At 47.9% G+C, this 18,075-nt stretch overlaps 3 protein-coding genes across 4 annotated transcripts in view; all 3 read left to right on the forward strand.

The window, feature by feature from the left end:
• LOC143433344 (tubulin monoglutamylase TTLL4) overlaps positions 1-13,534 on the forward strand; it is a 156,009-nt gene extending 142,475 nt beyond the window's left edge. For both annotated transcript variants that reach the window (XM_076910649.1, XM_076910650.1), the window contains 2 exons: positions 10,983-11,039; positions 11,798-13,534. In XM_076910649.1, the coding sequence (XP_076766764.1) occupies positions 11,817-13,529 (1,713 nt within the window). In that variant the 5' untranslated portion in view covers positions 10,983-11,039; positions 11,798-11,816 and the 3' untranslated portion in view covers positions 13,530-13,534. The remainder of the gene's footprint in view (positions 1-10,982; positions 11,040-11,797) is intronic.
• LOC143432918 (enhancer of split mbeta protein) lies at positions 7,455-8,121 on the forward strand. The gene has a single exon (XM_076909912.1). The coding sequence runs from the start codon at positions 7,469-7,471 to the stop codon at positions 8,111-8,113; it is 645 nt and encodes a 214-aa protein (XP_076766027.1). The 5' UTR covers positions 7,455-7,468; the 3' UTR covers positions 8,114-8,121.
• Positions 13,535-15,091: 1,557 nt separating the features above from the next.
• LOC143433267 (tubulin monoglutamylase TTLL4) lies at positions 15,092-16,724 on the forward strand. Its single transcript, XM_076910552.1, has one exon. It carries the CDS (start codon positions 15,111-15,113, stop codon positions 16,722-16,724), a length of 1,614 nt encoding a protein of 537 aa, XP_076766667.1. The 5' UTR covers positions 15,092-15,110.
• The last annotated feature ends 1,351 nt before the right edge of the window (positions 16,725-18,075 follow it).

Consider the following 18,075-nt stretch of genomic DNA (forward strand, 5'->3'; position numbering starts at 1 on the left):
TATGGTTCATCGAGATATCTTTTCTATTTAAATCATTCCTTACACGGAACGCAACATCCCCTACGCTGAAGCAGCTGATTCGCGGCACAAAATTTATTCATAGCTCTCTCTCTCTCTCTCTCTTTCTCGCTCGATACGTATCTCGTACCCATATATTTCTCCGCTGCGACGATCGACGCGAATCTTTTAAAGAGCCAGGCACGTCCGTGCCAGCCAACGGGCAAGTTTAACTCTGATTAATAATCGGAAAGGTATCGCGCGGCGGAGGGTGACGCGATTAATAACAACGCAGCCGGTGTCTCGATGATAGCACCGCGGCAGCGCGGATAACGCTCGTTCCGTTCGGCTTTAACCAGGCGCACGGGCGCGCTGCATCCGGCTCGGCCGACCAATCAGTGTAATTATCCTGCAGGTCTCTCTCTACCGCCGCGCACTCATGCTGATGCCTCGTTTTCGACGTCGGCAGCGTTACATCGCTCGACCTGGATTAAAACGAGGAAAAAACCCGCAAAAAGAAAAGCGAATCGCGACCGGTACGTTTTTAAAAACCCTTCCGATCGAGATTGTTCCGTCACGAAGGAGATGAGCGATCACGCGCGCACCTGCTCGCGCGACCCATCCAAACTCGCGTCCATTTTTGTCGATCGAGTCATTTTTCCAGTTCGCCGTAATTCTCCGCTCTTTAAGTTGGTGTTGTCTAAATTTCACGCGTTTCTCTATTTTATTGCATCGAGAGAAAGATGTGTAAGACAGAGGAGGATCGCATACGTATATTATACAATATTATGCACTGAATTCATTAAAAATGCGATTACTTTTGAAGAACGCTCGCTTTTCTCTAAATATCAAACGCAGTGCCACAAATGCGCGCTTGTAGATACAAAGTATGGTAGAAATTGACTCAGAGCCACGTATGGACAAAAGTGAGCCCGCGATCGTAAATTAAACCCTCGAGCGGAAGGCATCGATCCTGCCCTACTGTTCTCGCCACGGACAAAAAAAGCACCACCGTTCACGCCTAACGGTATTTCAGTTACGTTTGAATAAAAAATCAATGAATATTAATTATCGACGAGATATTTACAGCCCCCTCCGCTCGTGTTCGCGAAGGCAACGATATTTCGTAATACTCGTCTGCGCGTACAGCGGGACGTGGTTCGCGTTGGCGCGATGGGTGATTTGGGACCGACCAAGGACCCAGGCTCCCTTATTCCCTCGTATTTCTGCCAATCCGCTTATCGAAACACTCCGAACCGCCACTTGCCTCGGCTCCACTGATCGATTTTACGATCGCCAAATATTTCCGAGCATACGCGTCGCTTTCTCCTCGCGAACAGTCGCTTACTACGGGCCCTTTTTATCTCTCGTTCCTCTTTATTTTTTTTTTTACTTTTTTTTTAAGTTCCTTTGCAATATATTCGCAGGAAATTACGTTCCGCTGTTCGCACTGGTTCGGTATCTGCCGAAACGCGTAGCATTCGACGACGAGCGAGATCTATTCCCGGCGTATGCATAAAACTGATTGTTAAGATTTCCCTTTGTTACACTGTTTACTATTTAAACATCTCGTTTGGACGTATGCGGGTACATGTCGAGTTCGTAGAAACGTTAAAATAAAACGGACGCCGAAGTGGCCCGGCGGAACGCGTCGCCGCGGGAATCACAGAACCGCGATTTAAGATACGCGGAATTTTAATAACTTCGCTTCCGTGATTCAGCTGTCCGCGGTTCGAGACTATTTTAGAATTCGGATTCATAAGGGAAGCGTGCATGACTGTTCGTTCCGTAACGAACGAGTTACGATCGTGGGATCGCCCCTGCCGCATCGATCGAGATCGCGTTTACGTAATCGTTTTTAAAAGCTCGAGCCCAATTAACGCGTGCACGCATCGGCGTCCGCGGAAGCTCGCCAATAACGAGCGCCGCGCGTAGTTCAAAATCCGGAGAGCAGTCGGAACCGGGAACGGTGGCGCGCGTTTTATTTAAAGCTGCCAAAACGTGACTCACGAGCCGCTGATTAATTAAGGGGCCACGGTGTCCGTTATCGGTGGACGCGATGTACGATTCCGTTTCAGGCTAAAATTAAATCCCAGAAACGGCGATCGCGGCGGCCATTGATGCCGGCGCATTAATAATAAATAGATGACACACCAGAGTACGCCGCTGACGAAATTATTTCAGCGTAACCGAGAACTCCGGCACAATGCCAAAACGAACGCGAAAATATATTATGTCGGCTCCGGCACAATTGTATCGGTACGGACGCACGCGTGTCATAGATAATAGAGCGCGACGTAGAGGCTTCGAGAGCGTGTTTCGCCGCGTCCACCCGTTCCGTCGCGAGCGAGTGTCGAAGGACGAGCTACAGTGTCGTCTGACGAAGTGTCAAAGGGTGTTGTTCCGTCGGTTCTACGATCGTGTCCACGTCTTCTTTCACGTCGCTCCACGCTTCTCTTCTCGCCTGCGTAACTAGGCGCTGCAGTGGTGTTCACGGTGAAGGAAACACGCTCGAAGGTATGCCGATTTGTTGGGGAATTCGTTTATTTTTAACTCGACACCGGTAGTTCGATGGAGTTGTTCGATTAATTACGTTTAATGGTAGCTAAGAATAATCCTCTGCGACGATAATAAAATTACGCGCAGATATATACATATTGCTCCCGGTCGGCTTAACTGTCAATTGGTTTTTCTTTTGGTATTAACAATATCGTATTCAATTTTTTCTTTTTTTTAACACACTTTTTTGCCTCGCGTCGGTTAAAGTGGAGATCAAAGTTTTTTGAAACGGTCAAGTTGCAAAGTCGAAGAGAGATATATTGAATGTACCACTGAAATATATAATTATTGCAACGAATTGAGTGACGTACGAATGTTTTTTGCAATCGTTACAATTTTACATTTTACCAAGCGAGACGCTAATTTTTAACGTGATACAGTCCGAAACGTGTTTTTCAAAACGCAGAACAGACCAATTACTGCATCTAATCTGTGATTCGGAATCAAGCTACAAACTATTAGCCGAACCGTTTCCTATTTCGAAAAATTTAGCGATACAAGACCATTTCTTCTTCTCCCGTCCCCGCTATTTATATGCAAGTGTTTTTCGCATGCACAGAAGCGCGTCCGAAAAAGCCCGCAGACGTCGAAGAAAAAGGCGTAACAAAAAATCCGTGATAGCTCAACGCGGCCATTTTACGGGCCGCCTCCGATCATAATTGTATCATCCACCTAACCGCTTTATGCGGCATTCACACAGCAGTCCCACTTAGAGCCACAAAAATTGTAGCGAACGATTATCAAAGATCAAAGAGAAGATCACCGTATCAGAAATCCACAGCGATTATACTGAACGAAAAACAAGATAAGCCAAAAGATATGATTCCGTAAGATTCACAAACCAGTAACCATCGTACCAGAGCAACTACAACAGAACCTGAACCAAAGCAAACCGTAAACCAGCATCGTTATATGGTAAATTCAGCTGGTAATTGTAAATAATTTACGCAAACGATTCGGTGTGGCCGCTGCTTAACAGGCGAGCCGCGTGCACCATCGATCGGCGAATAATCAGCAGCCTCGGGCCGAAAGGAATTCCCGAATCGATCCTATCAGCGGCGCGACGTTGCTTAAAGAGACATTACACTGTCCCGAGGGCTTCTTCTGAGTCGAACCAAGCCAGCCTCTAGCGGCGATCGTAGAGACGTCCGTAAAGAAGAAGCCTATAGCCAGTTAAGGCGTCCTGTGTACCGAAATCGGCTGTGAATTCTTTAACGAACTCCAGGACAGACGAACAAGCACGATCGTTCCGCGCCACGATCCCGTGAGATCGGCTGGGTCCCACTTGAGAGGCGAAGCCTCGTAAATACGGTGGGACAGGGCCCACTTAGACCCGGCGTTTTCGCCTATCGGCCCTCCGAAAAGGGCTAAACACCTCGTTAAGTACCGCAAGCGAAACCTGTCCACGCTGGTTGATCCGCTGCTGGTCATTAAGATCGTACGCTTAATTCGAAAAATCGGCTGGCGATCGTCGCTGATCGCGATCGCCGCCTGGTGGAAACCGGTTGTCCACGGATCACGACGACGAGGTGTCCCCTCCTCCTCTTCTAATGCCGAACTTGTCCACTCCTGTGGAGCACGGCGGCTTGGAAACGTCGAGGTCGGTTTTATTGGGCGCGTGATCGGAAGGCGCTCTGTTTCACGCGTGTGCTGAAGAGGGAGGACCATTTTGCTCTCGATAGTGGTCGTTTAAAATTTTCCTCAGGAATTGGTGGCCTTTACGCGTTTCTGTTATGTTTAGGGAAATGGTTACATTTTGTTTTTTTTCTTTCTTTGGTCTTGAGATGAAATTTTTTTTTGAGCATCGTTTCCTTAGTTTCTCCGAGAGGACGTCATTTTGGAGAGAGAAAGAGAGTGATCTCAGAGATTTATTGGGGCAACAAAAACGATTAATAGCCGAGATACGAAATAAAACGATTTTTTAAAGTTTTATTACGTGTAATCTTCGAACACGTGGACGGCATTTCTGTCTACGAACTCGAGTATAAATTGCGCGGATGCGTCTGTATTTTAATTCCCAAAATTTTTCATACAAAACACCTGTGTGCTTAAATACGTGTTCCTGATTAAATACACGTGTACGCAATTATGCGTGCCTGAACGAGACCAAGAGCCCAGCCAGCCGTATATTTAAGTGCATTTTAAATGGAGACCCCTAATATAGGCGTAACGGAGATTGAAATCCGTAATTACCCGTATATTAAGAACCCTGATTTTTAATTCCCTAATGTCCATTACGAACGTTTCTTCGACGCGCGTTCCAGCTTATCACGAATATCGCGTGTCGTTCGTCGCAAAAAACTAGCAGCGAGCTCGAGAAAGGACTCAACGGAAAACTGACCGCGTGCTTCTTATTCGAAGCCGTTCGAAGTACAATTTCTGGGACAAAGAAGCCGATCATTAAGTCCGCTCGTTTGTCCACCGACCAACTCCCACCAGCGAGAGGGAGCAGCTTTGCTTCCATAATTTCAGTGCCCTTCGCGGGGCACGTACCATCGATATCAGAAATCTTCGAGGCACCAGCACCCAACGCGAAGCGTGCACAGTCGCGACAGAGGGCGGCACGATCGCGCAACTATTTCAATTGTTCTACATCGAGGAGAATAGAAACTGGTCCAGCGTGCGGCGGTGGCAGAGGCGGTGCACGAATACGCTTGTTCGCCAAGTCGTGATTCAACGGTGGCGTGTGCCAGGAGTGGCACGGCAGCGACACGTGCGTGCACATGCGTGGCGTCGCTGGGTGCGTTCCAGTGAATCAACAAGTGTCGCGCGGCTCTGGCGAACGGGCGGATGGACGGATCGCGCGACACCGCACCCTGGATCCAGGATAAACCGGTAAAACCGAGCGAGAGCCGCCCACCTAGCTGCTACGTGCAAAAAAAAACGTCTCCCATGAAACTCGTTTCTTATCGAAAATTCGACGTCGATGCGAGCTGCAGCTGAGCACTCGACGACTATCGCCGCGTCATTGATGCTTGTCCTCGCATCTAGCTGCTCTCGACGACGCGGGAACGAGTGTTCCGCGATGCGAGGGGAGAGAAGGGCGTTTTAACTGACCAGAGGATATATCGCAGCTTCGCGAATCTCGAAAGGTATCGAAACGTAATCGAGGACAAGATGTTTGGCATGAATCAGATAATTTGAAGGGTTGATCGATGATCGTATAAAAGTATGTTAGAAAAAGTGAGGGAGATGCGGTATAGTTCTTTTGGTTACAATAAATATCTGTTGGTCGACGTCTTCTGTGTTTTGCTGGTAGTAGAAATTAAAAACAAGTTGTTTAATTAATTGTTGGGATAGTTGATGAATTCAGTAGGAGATTTCTGTCGTTAGGGACTTTAATCGAAAAGTGTGAACAAGGAACACTACCGTTTTGGATACTGCAACGGTATATCCCCTGATCGTGATGTCTGACGAGATAATTATCGCATTAAGGAAGATACAATCGAGCGTGGCAGATTGTTGATTGACTGATGGAAGATGCTGATATGAAAATTGTTAATTAACCGCGGGCGAAAGCCTTTTCGTGAAAGTCACGAAAAATTGGCCGCATTTTTCTTCCTGCCGATTGACTGACGTGCTCCCGGTTCCGTCGATGGTTTAATAAGGTCCACCATCGTTCGTTGATCGCTTCATTCGTTTCAGCTGCAAAAACTAATATATGCTACATCTCCCCGCTGTGACGATGGTGATGTTCGTTAAAAACCCTCGAACAGAAATAAACGCAAGTTCAGCAACGTACCAGAACTACGTTCACAAAAATATCAACGAATAATTCGAGACGTCATCCAAAGTACAATTCGTGACAGCAGTGTCACCGATGATATCGTTCCGCACGATGAGAGCTGCGTGGGCTCAGAGAAGGAGAGCGACGAGAGAACGAAATAGCATCGAACGAGGAAGAAGAAGAAGAATAAAGAGGGCAGAAGCGGAAGACAGAAGAGCGGGACAGAGCGAGCAGAGATCGGAGCGAGATCAAGCTGATCGTCCTCGTGCTGGTCGCGCGTCATGGCGTGTGCTCGCCGCTTCTTTTTTCCCTTGTGCTTGACTCCCCTGCTCTCCCTTCCATTTGCCAGCGTGCTTGGAGGGGTTGCCAGGGGTAAAGGTAGTAGGAGAGGAGCAAGAGGAACGACGAAGCGGCAGCAGATCGAAAGATCCCCATTCTACTACCCGACACACGAGGCAGAGAGAGAAACAGAGAGAGATAGTGAAAGAAAGAAACGTGTGTGTGCAGGTGTGTACGAGAACGCTTCTCTCCCGCGCGCTTTGCCAACGCCAACGACAACGACGACGACAACGAAGGGGCCCCCCTGTGCCACTCGAGCGAACGCGCGCGCGCGCATACGGACACGCACACGCAGAGGCGCGCGTGGAGGGAACCTGCGCGGGCCCAACAGGCCCCCGGATCTGTGGGAACTGTTCGGCCCGCGAGCTTCCCACGATACGCTCCGGCTGCTGCTGGCTGGCTGGCTGTGCACGGGCTAGCAGGGTTCACTCGTGCGTCTCCCCCTTTCCGTTCTCCTTGTCCCCGTAGCCGACACCCTGCTCCTCTCGAGGAGCCCCTGCTCCCCACGGAAGGGGTACAGCGATCGTCCGCGCTGGTGGGGCAGATCGCTAGAAGGTATAAGTACCCGGACGGTCCCCGCCAACGATTCAGAACCGTCGTAAACACGGTAGCGTACACACGTACACACTCTCGGCACTCCGAGAACTACTCCCACCGCTACGCACACGCACACAGTACTCGTTCCAGTATATCCCCGTCGCACTCGTCGTGCTTGCGAGTCGCTCTCGAACCGAGTCCCCGAACGGTTCGGCGCAACCGATCCCAAGAGAGTCCGTCGTAACACCGCGGACTGTAATTTGTGACAAGTGGCAAAAGTGAGAGGAGGAGGGCAGCCAGGTTCGAACGATGCCGCCGCACACCAGCTACGCGCCAGTCGGCGGCATGGAGTACGAGGAGCCGGTGTCCAGGACCTATCAGTACAGGAAGGTGATGAAGCCGATGCTGGAGAGGAAGCGACGCGCCAGGATCAATCGTTGCCTCGACGAGCTGAAGGATCTGATGGTGACCGCGTTGCAAGCCGAGGGTGAGAACGTGGCGAAGCTCGAGAAGGCTGACATACTGGAGCTGACCGTTCGCCACTTGCACACCCTGCGCACAGCGAGGAGGCTCACCCTGACGCCGGAGAACAGCTACGCGGACAGATTCAGGGAGGGATTCACCCAGTGCGCGCAGGAGGTGTCCTCGTTCCTCTCGACGCCCGTCGCCGCGGCCGTTCACCCAGCAGCAGGCGCGCAACTTATGAGGCACCTTGGCGGATGCCTGCGACGGCTCGAGGGATCCGCTGCGAGCCCTCTCGGCAACGCCAGCACCGTCGCGACGACCACGATCACCGCTGCCGTCGGCAAAACCGCGACGCCTCTCAGTCCGCCCGCGAGCGTCACGATCAACGTCTCTCAGAACGTTTACACGCCGCCGCAGAGCCCTGTCAGCGTCGCCAGTTCCTCTGGGGAGTCCGCGGAGTCGTCGAACGCCGTCTGGAGGCCTTGGTGATGCGGAGGAGAGAATACGTTGAGGAGGATCCGCGAGGATGTTCCTTCCCTTCGACGAAGACGATTTCCTTGGACGCAGAGGGAAACAGCGAATGGGAGGGGAAACGACGAATCATTGTCTTCCATGTAAACGAAAATTGTTGGCCCTCGTATAGGAGGGTTTCGAGGATGAATTGTAGCGCGACTTTCTTACGTCTATCGTCGAGTAATTGATTTATTGTATCCGGCGAACACTACACCTCTTTTTCTCTCATCTCACTGTATGTAAATAGGTGACGAAGCTTTAAAGTGACACGTCTGTGATAGGGTTCAATTTTGTACCTGAGATAACTATATATTCTCATAGAGTAGATCGATTATTATTATAGACTTTAACTTCTTGTTACGTTTAAGAGGCGGTCCTTTCTTTCTTTTTTTTTTTTTTATTAGAGAGAGATACACGGTGTTCTTGTTAATAAAACCGCTCGCACGTTGTGCGACACTGAATAAAACGCATTGTTTCAAATAACGCTCCCTTCGTTTCATTACCATACTGTATCTGATAGTGTTATTTCATGCTACTTTAGTTTTCGTTTCATTCGCATGTATTTCCTATTAGAGATTACCATAAAGGTTATATATGTATACATATATACACTTATTAATGGAAAATATTTGAACTGGTTGTAGTACAAGTGGCTTTTGATCGTAATTATTACTATTTTTTTTTTTAGTTACAATATAAAACAATGCCTCAAAACTCACGTACACGTGCGTTTCGTGAAAGTCTTTCAGAAATAAGGATCATCGCAGGTTAATTTCTTAAGTAACGTGCAGTTTCCGGTGTGCAATGGTTGTTACGTTATTGGTAGTAAATGAAATTCATTTTGATCGAATGTATCAAATATTGTATACAAACATTTTCAATATTAAACGACTAATTGTTTTTAACCACATACTATCTACAATTGTATTCGTAAGATTTAATTCTTAAATCATTCAAGGTTCATAAGGGAGTGATGTCTAATTTCTTATTAATCGGTAGAGGTTCACAATTGACGTTAAAATTAGGAATATCGAACGATTCAGTCAGCCTTTCTGTAATTAAGTGTATACAAATAAACGATAAAAATGAAGCACTTTTACGTTTAAATTTACAGCTTGAATCGCCAGCATAATTTTCGCGACTGAAAATTCCAATCTTGAAAAATATCGACGCGCAAGATCTACCATCGCAAGATCACTGCAATATCGTATAAAATACAAAAAAAACAGGATTATATATTAATGAAAAATACAGAGTAAAGGATGAAGGTAGTGGTTCGTTGAAATTATCTCGTACAAGAATGTTTAACACCTGAATAAGACCGTGAATCGCACCTGTCGTCGATTCAGCGTTGACAATCTATAATACTCAATTACTATTTTCTGTTCTTAATTAACACACCGTACGCTCTTCTTATTAACAAATATTCAAATTTCAAAATTAAACTACGAGTGACAGACAAAAAACCAACAAATTTTACGTTGATATATTCTACTAATCAAAATTAATTGCACCATAGTCTCAAACAATATAAATCGTAGAGAGCTAGCAAATTTGAAACTCGCAACGTAAATCGCGAGAGTTCGATCTCAATCGTCAGACTTCCTCGACGCAAGTGAAAACACGATCTCGATACAAATTACAGATCGACGAACGCGTCGATCGCGAAGGCCGATCGAAAATCGCGCGCAGCTGTGTCCTCTTCCTTTTTTCCATTCCGCTCCACCCGGGGAAGGAAAAAGCGTCGAACACGCATAGCGATCATCGTAAATGGGCAGCGATCGAGTTCCGTCCGAGGGTTTCGCACTTTTTTCTCGAGCTTTCCCGCAACGAGCCGCGCCACGGCTTTTACGTAATTGGACCGTACCGGTACGTGCCACGAAAGTCCGGCACGCCTCATTTTCTTTCTCGTTTCCCACCTCGTCCCCGCGTCCCTTTTTTTCTCGTTACCCTTATTACGGGTTCCGCTTCCGAGCGATCGATAACGGTGGTCGAGCGCGAACACAAGGAGCCGCGCCTCGATCGTATCGAGGAAGTATTAAGCCGCAAGAGTTACTTTAATCGACCGGTTCGCGCGTCGTTCGTCTTCATTCGGAGGCCGCCTTCGGATCGACGGATCGTGAGGACGGTTCGCGCTGATTTTTTTACCCGCTTCCCGCCGATTTGACCAGCACCGCGGTGTGAGAAAAAGCGAGGACTCGAGGCGGTCTCTCGTTCCACGCTTTCGAGCGATTAAGATATCCAGAGCGTTTAAACGCTGCCAGGTTCGCAGGCTGTTATCGCGCGCCAGTGGGAACTCTGATGCGTTAATTAATCATGACGCGTATTAGTCGGACGCCTCGAATAATCGAGCGCGCTCCCGATCGACCCTCGCGCGGAAGGGACGCGCTCGCGAGTAAGCGTTTTACAAATCTCCTTCGATTGACGACTATAACTTTCCAGGCGACCCGATAGGTATAGTCGAGCGCAAAAGTTTCGACGAGTACGTTTCTGGAATTCGAGGTATTCGATCGAAGGATTTCCAAAGAGGGACGTTCGAAAATTGCAGTTGAAATTGTAAAGAATGTTCTTCTTTTTTATGTAGAAGAAAATATAAAGAAATATAAATACAGAGTTATGAAAATTGCTGTTATTTGTATTTTCTTGCGGAGAAGTATAGGTGACGCTGGCATTTCTTCCAAAATCTACCCAACTTCAACCGATAAACGAATTGACGTTTCACGAAACGTACAGAACCCTTTTTGCCCCCGCGAGATGCCTGAAATTTCCAAGGTGCGCGTGTCCGACCGTGAGGAACGCGGTCTGGTAACGTACGAAGAGTTGAAAATGTTAATTTCTGTTGCAGGTAGCCACGAATCCGTCCGCAGAATGGTGACAGCTGCCGTTTACGTAATTTAAATAGGTACGTGGACATCTCTGCGCGAAAAATTGGCCGAACGGTGGCCGGGTAGCGCGTGCGTGAAAGCCTTTACCGATATTATTACAAACGATTACCACCGCGCGATTCACGCGGCAGATAAACTTTCTCGTCTGGGTATAGCCTCATCAAGTAGCCGCGTTTAAATGCGGCCAACGCATCGATAACCGTTTTTACGAGCTGCCATCGTTTAAGAGAAATTATAATGACGTCTGCCCGCACCGCACGAAACCGGATATCGTTTAATACGACCGTGCCTCTCTGCAACTTTGTATCCTCTCCCGCGCGAAAATCGAACGCGATCGGCCGATGGTTCGCGCTCCCGTTCGAACGAGTCCCTCCGCTTCCGTCGCTTTCGAGCTCTTGCGTAAATCATCGCGTCGTTCCTCCGTTATGAAACAATTTCGCCTCTTCAAAAAATCGAATTCTCGATGCGAAATCATTATTCGTTCTAAAAGAAAACGCGATAACGATTATTAAACGCGGAAAGAAATTTTGTAGAACGAACACGGGGATAGATACGCGAAAATTTAGACGGAAGTTGTCGACGTTGACGCAACGCGTTCTCGATAAATCTCGAGGAACCGCGAGAAACGATTCGACGTTTCGTAGGTTGGGAAGACGGCGGAAATGGCGCGAGACGACGAAAGCGAGGGAACGATGATCGATCCGCGGCGCTTTAGTGGCCCTCGCGAGTCCCCCGACGCGGCGATCGAACTAAAACGGAACCCGTTTCACGGTAGATGTTACAGACCGTCCGCGATGGACGTAATCGCCTACAATCACCACCACGAGATCGCGAGCGTCGAGAGCAGCATCGACGGCGATGACCTCGACGCCCAGAACGAGGACGAGGAGGAAGAGAATCTGTCGTTCGTCGACATCGACCGTCGCCCGCTCTGCATCGATCGGCTGACCGTTGGCACCGTCGACAAGAGAGGCAAGATGCCGTTCAGGAGGAGCCTGTTCTCGAACGTGGCGCCGTACATCGTGTTCCAATCGTTCGACTCGAAGGGGCAGCCGTTGCCGTACGAAGTAACCAAACACCTGAAGTGGCGTCTGAGCACGATCACACCATTAATCGTACGTCGTACCTTGGTAAACTCAGGTTTTCGTCTGATGAAGAAGTGCCAGGAGTGGTGCGGCACCTGGGGCAAGCACATGAAGTCGATGTGCTTCAGGGCGTTGAAGGAGTCGCAGAAGATCAACCATTTCCCGGGCACCTTCCAGATCGGGCGCAAGGACTGCCTCTGGCTGAACCTGAGCAGGATGATGGTCAAGCACGAGGTGAAGGAGTTCGGTTTCGTACCGCGGACGTACGTGCTGCCGCGAGATCTCGTCTGCTTCCGGCAGGTATGGAAGAAGCTGGGCAGCAAGGCGAAGTGGATCGTGAAACCGCCAGCCTCCGCGAGGGGGACAGGGATCAAGGTGGTCCATCGTTGGTCCCAGATACCAAAGAAACGCGCCGTGGTCGTGCAACAGTATTTGTCCCGGCCGCGGTTAATCAGCGGCGCGAAGTTCGACTTGCGCCTCTACGTTCTGGTCACGAGCTTCAACCCGTTGAAGATCTACATCTACCCGGACGGACTGGTCCGGTTCGCCTCTGTCAAGTACAACGACGACATAAACTACCTCAGCGACCGCTTCATGCACTTGACCAACTACAGCATCAACAAGACCAACTCCACCTACACCAGCAACAACTGCGTCGACTCGTGCACTGGGCACAAATGGGCGCTCAGGACCCTCTGGTCCTACCTCGAGAAGGAACAGGTGGACGTCGCGCAGTTGTGGGCTAATATGAAGGACATCGTCGTGAAGACGATGATTGCTGGAGAGTCCTCGATCACGTCGCTTACGAGGGCGAACACTTCCTCGCGTTACTGTTGCTACGAGCTCTTTGGTTTCGACATCCTTCTCGATGAGAACTTGAAGCCTTGGCTGCTCGAGGTGAACATCTCGCCCTCGTTGCAGTCTTCGTCGCCGTTGGACACGGCCATCAAGGGTCCGTTGATTAAGACAGTTTTTAATATAGCTGGTTACCAACTGCCGAACTCGTTGAGCCCAGAGGACGCGGAGAAGCTGGCGCACAAGTACCAATTGGATGTGGTGTGCCAGGACTACAGACTGCACAGAACTGCCCTTAGCTACCAGGAACGGCACAAACAGTCGATCTACGCGAACCTGAGGAATCGTGACGACTACTTGGACGACATCATCAAAGACCTGACCCCAGATGACGTTCGACATCTGATCACCTACGAGGACGAGCTGACACAGTTGGACAGGTTCGAGAAGATATTCCCCACGGCCACCAGCTACGAGTACCTGCAGTACTTCGACGTGCCCAGATACTACAACATGCTGCTCGACGCGTGGGAGATGAAGTACGGGGACGACAGGTCGAAGGGGATCGTACGATTGCAGAAGCTGTGCCAGCAGAAGTACCATTTGGAGCAACAGGTGGTCTTTTAGGTGAACTAACGCCGTTTACAACGAAACTCGTCGAAGAGACGACGCGGTGGCGAGTCGATCGAGAACTAAAGGAGAACGAAATGCCACCACCACATCATCCCTCGTATCCCTCTCTTTTTATATATCATATACACGGTGTACATCATGTTGTATTACGAATGATCGTTCAAAAGCGTCACGTCGAGGTGATCGCATCACGTGCCTTCTCCACGGTTGTGCAAATTCGTTTTTTAATGTACCTTTTGGCCTAGTAAATCGATCTACAACAAGGAAACTGACGGCGCTACGGTTTCTGTACTTTCTTTTTAATTTTTTTCTCATTTCCGACTTTTTTACGTGTGGGAACAACGTTTTTCGTACGCGCGCAAACGTGGACAACTGACGAGACGGGAGGTTCGTATCATTTTCCTCTTTTTTTTCCCCTTTTTTGTTATATTTGTTATTTATATACTCGGATATAACTAAAAGAACGAAAAGTGTGTCTTGTGAATGTGTATTAACACGTTCGATTTAGGTGAAACCTCACCCCTGGTAGACTCGTGGGACGGATAATCGTAGATTAATTAAATTCTGAAGCTGCAAGATCGATAATTAGAGTAGGATATTTAGTCGATGATACACGAGCGACGATCGTCGTACGGTTTTAGTTTATTTGAAAGAAGTGGACGCTTCTGTTTATCCCCGGAACGTGTTAATAAACAGAATTAAAATGGTTAAGCGATTTACGCTCGTCGAAATTTGTTACGTAGGATGAGATAAATAGGAATAAACAAGTTGTAATCATTGTTCTATCGATTGTAAGGGAGATGACTCTCACAATTGTCGATTACTGTGCCTCGTGAAAAGACTGCAACGATACGAACACGTTAAGTTAATTAATTATTCTACATTATAGTATACGATATGCCTTTTCCAATGTAACGTAATCGTTACAATTATTTCGGCGTATCCGATCAATTTCGCGAACAGAGGATCAATTATTTGTAATGTCACGATACTTCCGTTTAATCTTCACGATATTAGAATACAAAACGACAAATGATCAAGAATTATGTATATTTTAGTCGTCCAGGATAAAGAACAAATATTGTTATCAATAAAAGAGAAATCAATAAAGTATCCCAGAGAACCTTGACAAATAAACAGTATCATCCATCTCCCCCCTTTCCACCAGAAACCACATATCGACAACTAAGAGCACCATTCGCACGCTGATAAACAGTACGAAATCTTCAACGTTTATTCACTACACCTTTCTAGCACGACTTCAAACCGTTAATCGAACGATTTGCAATTATAAAACCGCAAAACGCACTCTGTCAAAGAAACAAACGCAAACTTCACCACCCTATCGCCCATCGCTAACCTCCGCATCCTTACTTTCGGCCAAACTCTTCAAATTCTCAGTGCAACCACCCCCACTCGACCTCGAAGACAGACCAAATGAAGAACCTTCGAACGGAACCAAAAATCGCTACCAACCAGACAAAAATCGACGCGACGAACCCATCGAAACGAGACTCAAGCACGAGCACCCGCGCCAGCGAATTATCTTCGAGCAATCGCTTCGATGACGAGGAAATGTACAGATACGTAGAGATCACCGAGGTTCTGATAAAAACGAGGCAGAACCGTCGAGCGATCGCCGACGCGGTTGGCTCCGGCGACAAAAACTGGACGCTGCCAATGCGCAGGAGCCTGTTCGCCCATGTGCCGCCATTCCTCGTCTTCCGTACGAGCGGAAGCTCGAAATTGCCGTCCCAGATCACCAGACACCTGCTCTGGTGGCAGTCGAAGAAGAGACACGCACCGCGGATCGTCACCAGCACCGTGGAGAGGTCTGGGTTCAAGGTCACCGCGAGATCGACCTCGAACTGGTGCGGCACTTGGTGCAACGCGTCCACTTGCTCCAAGTTGAGGCGCATGGAACACTTCTCAAAGATGAACCATTTCCCGAACAGTGCTGAGCTGGGCGACAAGATATCGTTCTGGAGGAACTTTCGACGGATGAAGAGGAAGTTTGGTAGCAACGAGTTCGATTTCGTGCCGTTGACGTTCGTCCTGCCACAGGAGCGTGAAAGTCTGAGGAAGTTGATGGAGAAAAACGGAGGGATTTGGATCGCGAAGCCGCCAGACTCGTGCGCTGGTTGCGGAATAAAGCTGATCACCAGGCTCCAGGAGGTTTCGAATTGTCAGTCGTTGGTGGTCCAACGGTACATTTCTTGGCCCAGATTGATCGACGGCATCAAGTTCGACATAAGAGTGTACGTACTGTTGACCAGCATCGACCCGCTTAGGATCTACGTTTACAACGAAGGTCTGGTCAGGCTCGCCACCATTAAGTATGTTAACCACGCGAGCACTCTGTCAGAGAGGTTCATGCACCTTACCAACACGAGCGTGAACAAGGTCAGCCCGAACTTCAAGCCCAACGACGACCCGGACAAACGCGAGGGCAACATGTGGTCGTTGAAGTGCCTGTGGAGGTACTTGGATTCCATGGAGGACGTGGACACGCTGAAGATCTGGACGAAGATCAAGGACATCGCTGTGAAAACTCTGATCTCCGCTGAGCCGTCTCTGGTGAGGGCGTGGAGGAAGACGTCGATGACTGCGTACAATTTCTATCAGCTTTTTGGCTTCGACGTTCTGTTGGATGGACAGTGTCGACCTTGGCTGTTGGAGGTGAACGATTTCCCGTCCATGGAACCGGACACGCCGCTCTGTAAACTCGTTAAAAGTCAATTAGCCAAGGACTACTTGAACCTGGTCGGTTTTCACGTGCCTAATTTGTTGAACGACAAAGAACTGAGGGTCCTCAGATTGGTCTACAAGGAGAGCGGCGTTTGTTACAATCGGCGGCTGCATTCGAATCTGTCGACGAGGATGCACAAGAAGAAACAGTACAGCTTCCTGAAAAGGACCAACAGGAAGCACTACTTGAAATCGATCTTGAAGAAGCTCACTCCGGATGACGTGAGAGCGTTGATAAAACACGAGGACGAGATCAGGGAGACCGGTCGTTTCGAGAGAATTTTTCCCACCAGCGATACATACAGATACTTCGCGTTCTTCGACCAGGTCAGATATTACAATTTGCTGTTGGACGCGTGGGAGAACGCGTACGAGCATAATCGATCGGAGGGCATCGAGAGGCTGAAGAGACTTTGCAGAAAAAAGTATCATCTCTCTTGAAAACGATATCACGCTTTTACTCGAGATGTTCATCGCCGTTGAAACACGTGAACTGATCATCCATAGATGGAAATTTTCAGTCACAACTTTCTAGTCACGTTTAAGGAATTTGAAGATGGTCGACAGTAAGCGAACGATCACACCGCGAGAAAGAAACCCAAACAAAAGTAACAGCAAATATAATACACAGCAGATCGATTTCACAAAACATTTTTAAACAATTCAACAGAATGTTATATATACATTTCGTAACGAAAAACGTCTTTATATAACAATCTTAAACACCACGAAGAATGTAAAAAATTGTTAAACTATAATACACTTAAAGTCTAGTGATTTCCATAATTTCTTACTCAATCGTTGGAACGAGGCAGTATGTAGTAGTATCGTTAACAGTTCTCTGTAAATATGTACGTATTGAACATATCGTTTGTATGAGAAAGTAGCTGGCGACGCTAACGATCGACGTGTAGAATAGAATTAATGCTGTACAATAAAATCGTGTAAGGAAACGAAGGGAAGTGATTGTTTGGAAACTAATTGATATTTCCGGGCGAAGGGAAAGTATCAAAGTCGGCGACGGATCGTTGGGAACGATACCGGGTAGGCGGCTAGTGCCGATCGCTCGTAATTGGAACGGAGCGGACCTTCGAAGAGTTAAATAGTTTCACGGGTGTAACAGAGCGTCGGGTTTAATAAATCCGTACTAACAATTTAATGTCTCTATTGTGGCCGCGACGGCGGTCGGTACCGGCAACTGAACTTGATTAGGTTAATACGAAAAGGGACCAGATTTCTTCGCTTCCGCCCTTTAAATTCAATTACCAGCCCGCGCTCCGCCAGTTAAAACATCGTATATCAGTTTTGTCCGGAGGAAACGGCCGTGCGTGATAAGCCGACGAAATCAATTAGGCGTATCCGAGAATAATCGTCCCCGCGTAATTTTGTCTATCCTCTTCTCTAAACGTTGCGCCATTTCGAACATTTTCTCAGCTTTCGTGGATTTCTTCGAGTTTTTTTTCCCGCGACGCGTTGATTTCTCTGCGATTGACGAATATAATCGTCAGGTTTTTTAATCGAATAAAAATGTAACCCTTGGAATTTATAATGCGAGCAGTTGCTCTGTGCTCGACGAGTACACTGGCCGTTGCACGATTTCAATTACTCGCGAGGGATTTTCAAAGTTGAATTCCGCAATTAGATGGTTACGTGTACTGTTGTTATTATCAGAATAATTATTTACTATCTATTTTCAAGGAAAAATAAATAAAAAATGTAGTAGTTTGGAAGATAAAGTGGATAGATACTTTGCGAAGATGAGATCTTTAAAGAAGAATTAGAAAGTATAAAA

The sequence above is a fragment of the Xylocopa sonorina genome, chromosome 2 (assembly GCF_050948175.1).
Source record: "Xylocopa sonorina isolate GNS202 chromosome 2, iyXylSono1_principal, whole genome shotgun sequence".
NCBI lineage: Eukaryota > Metazoa > Arthropoda > Insecta > Hymenoptera > Apidae > Xylocopa > Xylocopa sonorina.